The following is a 13,350-nucleotide window of genomic DNA, read 5'->3' as shown; positions in this document are numbered from 1 at the left end:
TCAACATTAAACTGTATGATCTATTTTAGAAACTGATCTGATCTCTATAGGGGTGTTTACTGTCAACCATTCAGCACATCACATTAAGAGTTGATTTCCATTCCCACATTTTTAAAACAAAGGCATATCAACTTTTATTTATTTAGAAAATTAAATTTGAATGGGCAATAACCATGTAACAGTATTTCACTGTATAGATGCGGTGGACCATTGTGCAAAACACACATATATATACCATACACACAAAGTAGTAATATATTGTTCACTGTTACAGATTGTATTATGATACGGTTAAATCTTACTGGCCAGAACAGATATATTCAGGGAAACAAGTAATATTAAGATGTCTGAATATTGTTTTTGTCTGTGTTTGCAACAATAATATTGTTATGAACTGTAATATAAAACTACAATTAAATACGAATTTTTGGAAGCTTGAGTATCTGTGATGCATCAGGAATTTGTTCCCACCCTACAGTAATACTATGGTAGTACAATAAAAAGAATCCTCAATAAAATTAAGATAGATATCTACTTGACAGTCTGCTTCACAAATGATTAAAATGGCATAAAAAAGCTAGTTAGGATTTCAGAATTATTTTTGTACTCCCTTCCCCAACATATTCTTTTTTGTATTCTTCTCAGGTTTCAGTAAGATGATATAACATTTCGGGATAAAAATACAAAAGAGCAGTCCAAAACTGGAGGCCAGAATAGCAAATATCTCCACAGCAACGCTGAACTTCCCAGGTGAGCTGACATACGCTGGGATAAAAGTGATCCATACAGCGCAGAATATCAGCATGCTGAAGGTGATAAATTTGGCTTCATTGAAATTATCAGGCAGTTTCCGGGCCAGAAAAGCAAGAATGAAACATAACATGGCCAGAAGTCCTATGTACCCAAGTACAGCCCAAAAACCTACAGCTGAGCCCAGAGCACACTCTAAGATGATTTTGTCCTTAGATTTATCAAAATTTTTAAATGGAAAAGGAGGAGAAATTGTTAACCAGAGGATGCATATGATAACTTGTATAACAGTGAAGCCCACAACAGTGAGTCTCTGCTGTGCAGGCCCAAACCATTTCATAACATTACGACCTGGAAGTGTGGCCCTGAAGGCCAGTAACACCACTATAGTTTTTCCCAGAACACAAGAGATAGAGAGAACAAAGGTGATGCCGAATGCTGTGTGTCGCAACTTGCAGGACCACTCAGAGGGCCGGCCCATGAAGGTCAGAGAACACAGGAAACACAGAGTCAATGAAAAGAGCAGCAGGAAGCTCAGCTCAGAGTTGTTGGCCCTGACAATAGGAGTTTTCCTGTATCTGAAGAAAATGAATGCCACAACAGCAGTGGTGCATGTTCCAAATAAGGATGCTGCAGTGAGCAGTGCTCCCATAATCTCTTCATATGATAGAAAATCTGCCTCCTTCTTCACACAAGCATCTCTTTTCTCATTTGACCAGAACTCAGAGTGGCATTGCACACAGGTGTTGGAATCTGAAAAAATAGCAGTTATTAGACTTGCCCAATACATTTACCCTTTGTTTTGTCTCTTATGTAAATGTATTTTTGCGTGGCATACAAAACAGACACTACATAATCACCAGATAATTGATTGCCTTATGGCATGGTATCATAATGAATGATTTGGATTTTACAAGATACTGTAAGTATTATCTCAGTATTACTTACTATTAGGGCCAGAGCGCCAACCATGGCAAAAGCCCCATTCAAACTGAGGGAAGTATTATGCTTCAGGAAAATGAATCGCCTTTTTATTTTTTTTACTTTATTAATCCCACAAGGGGAAACTACACTTTACACTCTGTTGTTATTACACAAATGAATTACACACACATGCTTAGTACCTATACATGCACTAATGGAGAGATGTCAAAGTGAGGGTGCTGCCCATGGAAAGACGCCCCGAGCAGTTAGGGGTTCGGTGCCTTGGTCAAGAGCACCTTTGCAATGCACAGGAGGTGAACTGGCACCTCTCTAGCTACCTGTCCACCACCATACTTTGGTCCGTACGGGAACCAGTGACCCCTCGGTTCCCAGCCCAGCTCTCTACGGACTGAGCTACTGCCACCCCTTTTTGGGAGGGGCTAACATACTCAAAAACTCGCCAAAATTGGTGGTCCCACAAAAGGTGGTGAAATTGTACGTATTTTAAGGGTTTCTTGAAACAGGTGCACAAAAATGGCTTGCTAGCGCCCTCTACAAACTTAAAAATTTGACCCCCTGCTGTTTAATGTAGACTCATAAATATTAGTACACATATGAAGCATGTCAATATGTACATAAAAACCTATTGGAACAATTCCCTACACCCAACAGGAAGTTCTCCATTTTTGGCCATTTCGACATGTTGTACTTTAACAAACTCCTTCTAGAGATTTCATCCGCTCAACTTCAAATTTGGTCTGCGCCATCTAAAGACGTCAAAGATGAAAACCAATTAAGAGAAAAACTTTTCATTATAGGGTATGGCCGTTGGCGGTCATTTTGTGAGTTTCCCCATCGAAGTAAGAAGTGGGTGTAACTTGAGTGTTCATTGTCCAATTGGCTCAAAACTTTTCAGGATTTATCAGAGTCCAACCCTGAGGAAATATCCAATATATCAACAATATTATATTGGCATTGCGCCCCCCTAGTGGCAACAGGAACTATCCCTAAAAGTAAAGGTGCTGTATTTTAACATACTTCTCCTGGAGATTTCATCCGATCTACTCCAAATTTGGTCTGTACTATCTTAAATCCTCAAAGATGAAAACTTATTAAAAGAAAAACAACGCAAAATCGACAGCGCCAGTGTCATATAAGGATATTTTATTTGCCTGTTCATTGCTATGGGTTTTACGGTACCATAGAGAATAAGTTAGATCTCGCTATAGCCTTGCATGTTGTTGCGAGACACAGTGTGTGATTTTGACGGGCTACTACTGCATGTGTTCATATCAAGATACAGCTCCGGCTAAAGAGTATTAAGCCTTCGGAATTATCATTTTACATGGTGTCAGAAGTGAACGGAAGGAGCTATGGCCAAATTTAACCCCCGACGAACTTCTCCGTTGACAAACCGGGGGAATGGCCGTATTGGAAGCAGCATTTTGTGAGGTTTAGGTCAGCCACCAATCTCGACAAAGAAGATGGCGCTGTCCAGGTGAGCAGCCTCATATACGCCATGGGAAACGAGTCGGAAAACATTTACAGATCGTTTGCCTTTGATGAGGAAGACAGCAAAGACGACTTTGACATAGTGCTAGGAAAGGCTACTTTCTTCGGCCACGGAGATTGGTAAAAAGTCCGACCATTGCGACTTCAGCGCAACGAGGGAAGAGAATATCTGAGACAGGATCGTAGTCGGGATATTGGATAAGGATGTCTCCCGTAAGCTGATGTTAACCAAGGACTTAACGCTCGCGACAACCGTGGCGACGGTCTGGCAATCTGAAGAGGTGGCTTAACAAGTCAGCATGCAGGGAGAGGCAGCTGGGATAATAAACGAAATCACGAACAAGCACAACAAATTCACGAAACGCTATGGTAAGCCTAAAGGGGGTAATAATGGCCAATGTGGGAAATATGGAAAAGACAGGCATAGTACGGACGAATACTGCCCCGTTAGAAAGTCCACATGCAACACATGCAACAAAGTTGGACATTGGAGCAGAGTGTGTAGGAGTAAAAAAACGTTAATTACTTGTGTAACTCCATATTCTATTAGTAAAGGCGTAGCCCTCTAAGAGCTACGCTATTGGGTTTATCCCTTCGCGCTTGCGCAGTCGTGAAGATTTTCTTTCCCGCCCTAGCGTCCAGCACGGGCCTCAACTACGTCCGCATTTACTGCATATATACACAGCGGACCCGTTGTTTGTCTCGCAAAAACACCAGCTTTTCTTCAACTAATGTTCTAGGAGCAGGTGGCCCAGACCTTAGAGGGCTACGCCTATACTAATAGAATCTGGAGTTAACCAAGTAACTAACGTTCTATTTCGTATAGGCTTCACCCTCTAAGGGCTACGCTATTGGGTTAGGGCAAAGCTGATGTAGTCAATGCCACCTGCGGCACAAGGTCCACAAGCCAACATAGACCACATTCCCCAGCAACAATGTACAGAAACTTAATCAGAGTCATTCTTCTGATAAAGCCTGCCATGCTAATGGCGTGGCCAGAAAAGGTTCATGTGGCCCGCAATATGATGGCGGTAGTAGAATGATTAATGGGGATTGAGCGGGATTGACCCTGTCGCGCATGCAAAGGAGAGACATGATTATCTCCGTGCATGTAACATGATTATTACCATGTATGAGATAAGAACTCAAGGTCTCACAAGAATTACCCCAGATACAGGAGAGGTGAGACAGCAGAGCAGGGTTGCTGCAGCACTAGGTGTGGGTGAGATTGGTAACAATCAGGCGTCCGCTTTTATTTTTTATTTAATTTGTTTTTATTTTTTTAAAGTGCACATTCAGCGCGGCATTACGCGTCATTGACTGTGGACAGAACCGAACGAGACACGGAAGGTTCAGACATATCTTGCAGATAAAAGCGGATGAAAGGGCACGGAGAAGCCCAGGAGGCTACAGCACAGATGTCCGCTACCGCCATGCCTTTAAATAGAGCCGCAGACGCCGACAAAGCCCTCGTAAAGTGACCTCGAATGTCTTGGGGGGGCTCTTCCCCTTCCGAGCTATAAGCCTGGGTAATAGCCTCGCACAGCCAGTGAGACAGACGCTGTTTTGAGAGGGCTGACCCTTGGGAGTGTTCTCTAGCGTGAGGTGGGGGAAAAAAAACCTTGAGGGAAAAAACACCCTCGACCGAATAGAACTAGTTAGAGTCTTCGGTGTGAAGGAGGGATTTGGCTGTAAGGTGGCTGCGCTCCCGTCCCCTCTAATGGAGAGGCAGGACGGAGAAACTGACAGTGCACATAAATCACTCACTCTTTTGGCCGACGTTAGGGCAAGGAGAAGCGCTGTTTTAAGCGACAGCATTCTGAGAGAAGCCTGTGCATGTGGGTTCCGGTGCCACCAGAACAATTAACAGATTCTCCTCCTGGACGCGCTCCAGGAGGCGAGGGATCAGAGGGACCGGGGGAAAAGCATATAGGAGGGTTTTGGGCCATGGTTTGTGGGAGAATGCGTCTATGCCGAGGGGAGGATTGTCCCGCGCGCTCAAGGAAAAACCACAGTGTGCACTGTGTGTTTTCTCGTGAAGCGGACAGATCTCCTTCCGCTTCCCCGAACCTGCTCCATAACATTTGAATGATAGTGGGATTCAATCTCCACTCGTCGTGGAAGGGCCCCCCCCTCGACATCAAGTCGGCCGTCCGGTTCAAAATCCCGGGGATATATACTGCTTTGAGAGATAGCAGGTGGCTGTGCGCCCACAGCAGGAGGCATCTGGCTATTTCCAACAGCCGGGCTGAGCGTATGCCTCCCTGGCGGTTTATGAATGCTGCCGTCGTGATGTTGTCTGTCCGCACGACAACATGTCTCCCTGTCACCACTGGTGTAATGTGTTTCAACACCTTCAGCACCATGGACAGCTCCAGGCAGTTTATGTGAGGGAGAGGGGGAGGAGGCCAGACCCCTCCCACCATCCCCAGCCAGTGAGGGACGCGTCCGTGTGCACGTCACATATGACGTCACTCTACTCGGGGAAAATCCCGGAGGTAAGGTCTGGGGATTCCCCCAGTAGCCTACGCCAGGTCTGATCGGAGGGAAAGAGGGATGGACAGCATTCGCCATTTGTGCCGAATAGGATGGAGCCATTGGCGGTGAAACCACCTCTGGACTTTCTTCATGTGGAGGAGACCCAGGGGGACTACCGTGTGTGCCGCGGACATCATGCCCAAGAGCCGCATAACTGACAGCGCTGACACTGTCGCATAGTCGTATAGCAAAAACCCATCGTCTGTAGGTGCTGCAGAACCTCCATAGTTTGCAGCGCCTCCTGCTCCCGAGAGGGGGCTAGAATGAGGAGATGGTCCAAATAAAAGAGGACTCTGATGCCCCTCTCCTGTAATGGCTGGAGCACCGTTTCCATGCACTTGGAATAGATTGAACTGGAAACGGGCCCCTTGGAAGGAGAAGTGCAGGAATTTCCTGTGCCTGGGAATGATTTGGATGTGAAAGTAAGCGTCTTTCAGATCCACAGATGAAAACCATTTGTTGTGGCGCACACATTCCAACACGTGCCTGATGGTGAGCATGAGAAAGGGGCGCTTTGACTTTTGAGTTTGACAGGTCGAGGATGGGACGCAGTCCTCCTGACTTCTTCGGGGTGAGAAAATACCGAGAGTAAAAACCCTTGTTTTCCTCCACTGGGCGGGCGCGGGAAATAGCTCTGCTGGTCTGCTGGTCTTGCGTCTGACTCTGTCAGGGATGATACCGTCGTCTCCAACACACCCGCGAAAGGGGGCGGGGGGGAGCGAACTGGAGTGTGTAACCCGGAGTTATCAGCTTGACATCCATGAGTTCATGTGTGTCACGCCAATCCATGCTGTGCTGCACTCTGACAGCGTACGAGCACATGTCTGAGTGTTGTTCACCAACGTGGCAAGAAGGGAGCGCAGAGCCCATCCCGCCTCTGGGCGAGACGAGTGATTGTGTCACCCAGCCCATGGTAGGGGTTAACACGACCCCGCTCCGCCGGCATCGCCGTGGGGAGGTGGGTGGTCGAGCGGCGTCGTCCACCATGGGTGGACGCTCATTCCCGCTGCCTACGCAGCGAGGACGCCGTGGTGCCCCGCTTGCAGCAACGGCCTGGTGTGTGCTTGTGTGGGGAACGACTGTAAGAACAGCGCTTTGTTTAGAGCAAACAGGGGCTGTTCGGCTAAGGGGAAACAGCTCTTAGATGGAAGGGAGCGCCCTTAAAAAGGGCCGTTGTGTTTCCAACACTCAGCTCCAGAGGGACAGACGATCCCCGCGCCCCGTCATTGCCACTGCCGCTGCTGCTTGCTGGGTGGCTCGGGAGGCGGATGGGACCAGGTGGGAGCCGCTCTCATGCTTCTCCGGCCTCGTGCAGGTTGACGGCCGTGTGGCGTGGGCTGTCGCTGCAGAGGGGGACCAGGCGGGGGCCCTGAGGCCGAAGCTTGGGAAGATGCAGCCGCAGCAGATGCTGCGGGGCCCTCAGCTTTGTGGCGATGGTCTTGGCAACGCTGGGGCTGTGGAAGAGCCGCCTTCCACGAGCCGGGCCTCTGAAGCCGCTCGGCGTAATCCGCCGCTCAATTTGGGGCTATGGGGCCGAACAGAAGCTTGTGTCTAATGTGCGCTGGCGTCTGAGACATGTGGAGCCAGATGTTTCGCTGGCCCACAGTCTGCAAAGCCATCACCCAGGACAGCGCCACCGTGGGCGCCGTGGTCAGGGTATGGATGACGGTCATAGCCTTACCAATCTCCGTGGCCGAAGAAAGTAGCTTTTGGGAGCAGGCTCCACTCCAGGGGAGGGACCGAAGGAAAAACCTCCGTCCGTGTCGCCTTGAACCCGAGTAAATGGGGCATAGCGAGAGACAGGAGCCTTCAGTTTCCCCGGCTGGGAGAAAGCCTCCTCCACAAATGGCCGAAGCTCTGTGAAGCGCGGCAGAGTGGGGCCCGAGAAGAGGGCGGATCCTGGGCATAAACATCACCGCTCAAGAAGGCCGCTAGCGGGGGTTAGCAGCTTCGCCGGGAGCGCTATGCCTCTCAGCTCCGCTGCCTTCTTGATGATCTCTGGCAGGCCAGCGAAGAGAGCCTTAGCGGTGGAAGCCGGAGCTGACTGGGGCAAAGGGGAAGACCGCTTGGGCGGTGCCCCAGGCCGTTCGGGAGACAGAGAGAGCTCCAGTGGGAAAGCGTTGAACGCGTTGAAGCGTTGATACAATCGTTGATTGTAGCCGCTCCGGCAGGAGGGGCAGACGTGGGCACCGATGGAAAGTCTTGAGCTTGTCTTCATACTGCGAAGTTGAAGAAAAAGTGGGAGACAAACAACGGGTCCGCTGTGTATATATGCCGTTAGAGGGCGAAGCCTCTACAAAATAGAACAGTGAGTGAGGTCAAAGAGAAACCAGAAAAGTTGCAGCATTATTTTCTTGGAGCTTTAAGTAAAACTGATGGCTCAGCTAAGCATTGGACTGTGGACTTACATGTGGGTTCTACGCCACACCAGTTTAAAATTGACACAGGGGCCGATGTGAGCATCATCTGTGAGCAGACGTATAACACACTTAAACCCAAAAGTCCACTGGAGCCTGCAGCTATGCCACTTTATAGCCCAGGGGGGGAGCTAAAGAGCATTGGAAAAATTCAGAGTACTGTGACACATAAAGGAAAGAGCTACCCACTCCAAGCATATGACATTCGTGGACGTACAGTAAACAACCTACACAGTAGACCACTTTCTGTTGAAATTAACCTAGTGAAAATAGTGGACAAAACCTTGAGCAGCCATGGACATGCACAAGCTTATGGAGAACACGGGACATTAAAGACTGAACCTGTACAAATACAGCTTAAAGACAATGTTCAACCTTATGCTGTCTATACTGCGTGGCGTCTACCCCTCCCGATGCTGGAGAAGGTAAAAGAGGAGCTACAGAGGATGGAGAAAAATGGCATCATCGAGCGAGTAACACAACCTACAGACTGGTTTGCACCCATGGTGCCAGTCCTGAAGACGAGCACAGGTAAAGCTCGCATCTGCGTTGATCTCAAGAGGCTTAACGAGGCTGTTAAGAGAGAACAGTACATCTTGCCTACTACAGAGGAGATAACTGCAAAACTAAGCGGAGCCACCATCTTCTCATCACTCGACGCCGCAAGTGGCTTCTTCCAGATACCATTCCACCCGGATAGCTGTAAGCTCACTACATTCATCACGCCGTTTGGACGCTTCCATTTCAAGCGGCTACCGTTTGGCATAACCAGTGCACCTGAAATCTTTCAGAGGTAAATGATGGAGACTCTTCAAGGATTGGAGGGTGTTTAGGTCTTTATGGACGATATTGTCGTGTATGGTGCCACTGAGGCAGAACATGACAACAGGCTGGAGAAGGTGATGCAGCGCATGGAGTCAGCTGGTCTAAAGCTCAATAGAGAAAAGTGCTCCATCAGGCAGAGTCGGCTGCGGTTCCTAGGCCACCTCATTGAAAGGTCTGGGATCCGGGCTGACCCAGATAAGGTGGAGGCTATTCGCCAGCTGTCACCACCAGCAGATGTGCAGGAGTGGAAAAGGATACTAGGAATGGTTACCTACTCCAAGATCGTTCATCATCAAGACACAACAAGGGGCTGAGCTGCGGCAAAAACGCAGCCGCCTTCAACCTAGGCCAGTTTCACAGCCGACATCAGCATTACCCTGTGAGGCAACGGAGACAACCACCCACTCTGACAGTGCGGTAATGGTAGAGACTGTTCCTGTCAGTCAGAGTTAGGCGGCACCCTTAAACCCTCCTCTCACTCAGACTGTGACCAGATCTGGACGAGTTTGCAAACAAGGCTTAACCTGTAGACCGGTGATTGTTTGGGGCAGTGGGGACAGGGGTTGAATGAGTATTGCCACTGATGTTGTTAATACTCCTCATGGTAAAGTCAGGTTACTGAAATTAATGTGAAAATTTTAGTTAAGAATCTGTTATTAACGACAGTACCACAGCGTGAGTACAGTGTGTTTTGGTTTGTGTGCCTACAGTGGCAAGGGTTGTCGTAATAGTAATTTTCCGTTTGACCTAATGTGTTGGGCCAGGGAAAAAGGGGAGATGTCATATAAGGATGTTGTATTTGCCTGTTCATTGCTATGGGTTTTACGTTAGCATAGAAAATAAGTGAGATCTCTCTATACCCTTGCATGTTATCGCGAGACACAGTGTGTGATTTTGACGGACTACTACTGCATGTGTTAAAATAAAGATATAGCTCCAGCTAAAGAGTATTAAGCCTCCGGAATTATCATTTTACAGCCAGTAACCCTGAGGGCCTGTGGTTTTTAGGGCTGGTGCACAAACACATTTCCATCCACTCTCAATGTATTAATTGCAGATTCAGAGAGAGAGATGTCCAAACCTCAAAAGCTGAGTCCAAAGCTATCTGCATGCTCAGTTACCCCTGAGTAAATACTGTAGACATATTATGCTATTTGAGGGAGCTGACCCTTTAATGACATTTGTATGACATTTTATCAATAACACTACACCTGTCATGTTGCTCATTTCTCCCTCTGCACATCTTAAACAGTCATAGCAGCAAACTGGCTTTCCTTTTTGGAGAAGCTTGCGAGTTCCGGGAGGACATTTCTCACTACAAAGTGACAAAGGCACCTGCAGGAACAAAACGACTATGAGAAAATATATAGGTATTCACAGGAGGTTGTCTTTGCAAGCTTCTTTTTGAACTTGATTGCATGAAAACCAAGCATTAAGATGCAATAACAATAACTAATAATTAATACAACTGTAGCTATTGACATAAACTGTTAACAATTACAGTGATCACATTTTAGCATACCTGTTGTGAGTTCTTTGCCCAAATTAAAGACTTATTTAGCAGATTCAGCTGTTTGTCTGCAGGTAGAGATGCATCATGAAGACCAATTGTGACAAAGTCCACAATGCCATGTTCTGTTGGCTGCCAGTTCATAATTTCATACTTTGCTGCTAGGTCTCCATTCTCATTAAAGTAAACATAATCTCCTTCCTTAGTTTTGAACTTAATGTTTTTTATGTGCTGTAAAATCTAAGAAGACATGTATTCATATCATTATCTGAGGAGGATGTGGGCCTATTGGCTAAATAGCATGATAAAAAGATGACATTCATTTATTTTTCAGAATTAGAATTTTTTTTCTTGGTAATGTGACTTAGTTTAAAAACTATATGAAATGTTGGTGTGCTACTCACCGTAAATGGATCTAGCTGCACCTTGTTGTTACAGGTTTTGTTAAAGCTGAGCACATTATGAAGGACATGGGCCACAGCATACACTCCTTTATAGACATTGTAAAAGATAGGCATGAGCGACACATCAGTGAAGCTGTTTTGCACTCCAGTCAGGTCTTCATGGCCAGAACATTCTCTCTGATTCCCTGCTGAAGATTTGGACTGTTTGAACTTACAGTTAAATAATGTTTCCCAAAACTCTGGAAACATTTCATTACTAGATGAATTAAGCGGCTTCACATCCAACATGAACTCTCTCATTCCACTGACATGGGCTTTTGGGATAGACATGCCTATGGCACCATCCAGAATGTGATGCCTATCCATGGCTGCAGTTTGGGAATCAGAGATCCAGGCCTCAGTGCCTACCCACTGGTACCCAGTCAGGTTGTGGAGAAACAACTGTTGTACTAATGCAATAATATCAGTGGGGGAGAGGAAAGTGACAATCACTTTGGAAGTGGAAGCCTTGATAATGTCAATAATCTTTTTAACTTTATCCGGTGGATCTGTTTTAAAGAAAGCTACAGAGTACTCTAGACAGATGCCCAGATGCTGGGCGGTTTCTGTAAATATGGCCATGCCATTGTTGCCATATTCATCATTTGTTCTAATAGCTCCAACCCATGTCCAACCAAAGTACTTGACCAACTGAGCCAGGGCTCTACTCTGGTAATAGTCACTGGGTACTGTTCTAAGAAAGGAAGGGTACTTAGTTTTATCACTCAGACAAGCACAAGTAGCAAAGTGGCTGATCTAAAAGATAAAGAAAGAAACAAAGTCTAAGATAGAGATGCAAAGTATGAAACATTATTTTAGCAAATACAATTATTTTAAATCCCTTTTTTCTATGTCCTGTTGAATTGAATTATAATAATATGTTTTTTTCACAAATATAATTTAATTTTTCCAAACTTACCCACCATTGGGATATGAAAGGGTCCGATTACAGTAGCTATAGCCATGCAAGGAGAGGAAGAGGCTTCTCCTATTATTGCCTGAACTTGGGCAGGTCTGGTACATTGTTCTTCGGAGAGTTCAGATGATATCTCATTACCATTAGCCAAGGCCAGTGCAACCCTCACACTTCTGGCAATTGAGGCACAGGAATCATAGATCTTATAGCCCAGAGAGATACCAGGCAGTAGGTCTGTGCTGTTATTAATCTCCTCTATGGCAAAGAGCATAGCCAGGGCAAACTGGAAACCTCTGAAATTCAAACTGGATACACACCGTTATAGTAATAAATAATAGTTGAAATGTGTCAATGAAATAGAAACAATAGCATACTAAATTCAAGTATTTTCTATTAATAGAAATAAAACAAGGAAAATGTCTTACTTTAAAAGTTTGACTTTCTTCTTCGTACAATTTAGATCTAAATAGATGTATACTCTATAATTTACCTGGTGCATTCCAGTGGCAATGGCTTTGGCCTGTAGGTGTCCTGTCTGACTTTCCAGCTGGTGTGGAAAGAGAAGATTCCCCCCAACATAATGTCCCCATTCTTAGATAGCTGGGGGTTCTCAGGATCCCCTCTCAGCCTGCACACAGACTCCTCAGCCTGAGAAAAAGATACCACCAGCAACAGCTGTAAGAGTGCCCAACCCTGCTCTGGCCACATCTGTGTGGATGTCACACTGTCTAAGAGAGCTAAATCACTGGGTGGCATCACATTAATGTAAATCAAAAGCTTGCACTGGTATTTATATTTATTTTGAAGCAACATGGGAAATAACGCTACAACAGTGACGTTTTATGTCTGTTGGGGGGCAGGAGGTGCCCAAACAGCAAATGGGGTTTGGGCCTTTGCAAACATGGCAAGTTAAAAAACAAATCTCAAACCTTGTCTCCACCAAAGTTTCATGCCTATTTCCAAGTTTCCTTTCACAGCCATTGCCATAGGCTCCAATCATATCTTTATCCATGGTTCTATAGGACAGTTTAAGAGGGTGGAATGAGGAAAAAAGATAAAAGCAGGGACAAACAGGGCAGGCCAACAGAAAATTCAGATAGAAAAACAGTAAAAAAAAATAAATAAATCACGGCCAGCCGGATTCGAACACTACCTGACGGCGGTGGGGTACAGGACATCTTCGACAGTGTACAGACCCACAAACCGGGGAGTGAGCTTCTTGGTGGAGGTCTTGGTGGGATGTCCTGGGAGGAAAGCCTCACCCTCTGGCCCGGCTGGTAGACAGGAGCTGGTCTCCGATGGCAATCAGCCAAACGTTTATTACAGGAAGTCGTGCGTTGAAGTGCTGCTCTGGCCTCCCTCTACACTCGTCGACACTGCAGAAGGTGAGGCTGGACCGTTTGGACCGCTTAGAGGGCATTGAGTCTCTAAGCTGTTAGGATGTGTGAGAGGTTTTAGTGATCAGTCCAGCGTAAGAAGGGCTGTTGGGACCCCTCCAACCAGTGCCTCTACTCC

The 13,350-nt window shown here is 46.4% G+C and overlaps 1 protein-coding gene across 1 annotated transcript; it reads right to left on the bottom strand.

Annotated features, from left to right (window-relative positions):
- Positions 1 to 595: 595 nt before the first annotated feature.
- On the bottom strand, positions 596 to 12,474 carry LOC117942142 (extracellular calcium-sensing receptor-like). The gene is made up of 6 exons (XM_034867469.1): positions 12,326 to 12,474; positions 11,843 to 12,140; positions 10,881 to 11,675; positions 10,489 to 10,716; positions 10,178 to 10,301; positions 596 to 1,503 (listed from the first exon to the last, which is right to left on the bottom strand). The coding sequence occupies exons 1-6, from the start codon at positions 12,412 to 12,414 to the stop codon at positions 596 to 598; spliced, it is 2,442 nt and encodes an 813-aa protein (XP_034723360.1). The 5' UTR covers positions 12,415 to 12,474.
- Between the last annotated feature and the right edge of the window lie 876 nt (positions 12,475 to 13,350).

This window comes from Etheostoma cragini, chromosome 3 (assembly GCF_013103735.1).
Source record: "Etheostoma cragini isolate CJK2018 chromosome 3, CSU_Ecrag_1.0, whole genome shotgun sequence".
Taxonomy (NCBI): Eukaryota; Metazoa; Chordata; class Actinopteri; order Perciformes; family Percidae; genus Etheostoma; species Etheostoma cragini.
This window is presented reverse-complemented; position numbering and strand designations above follow the sequence as displayed.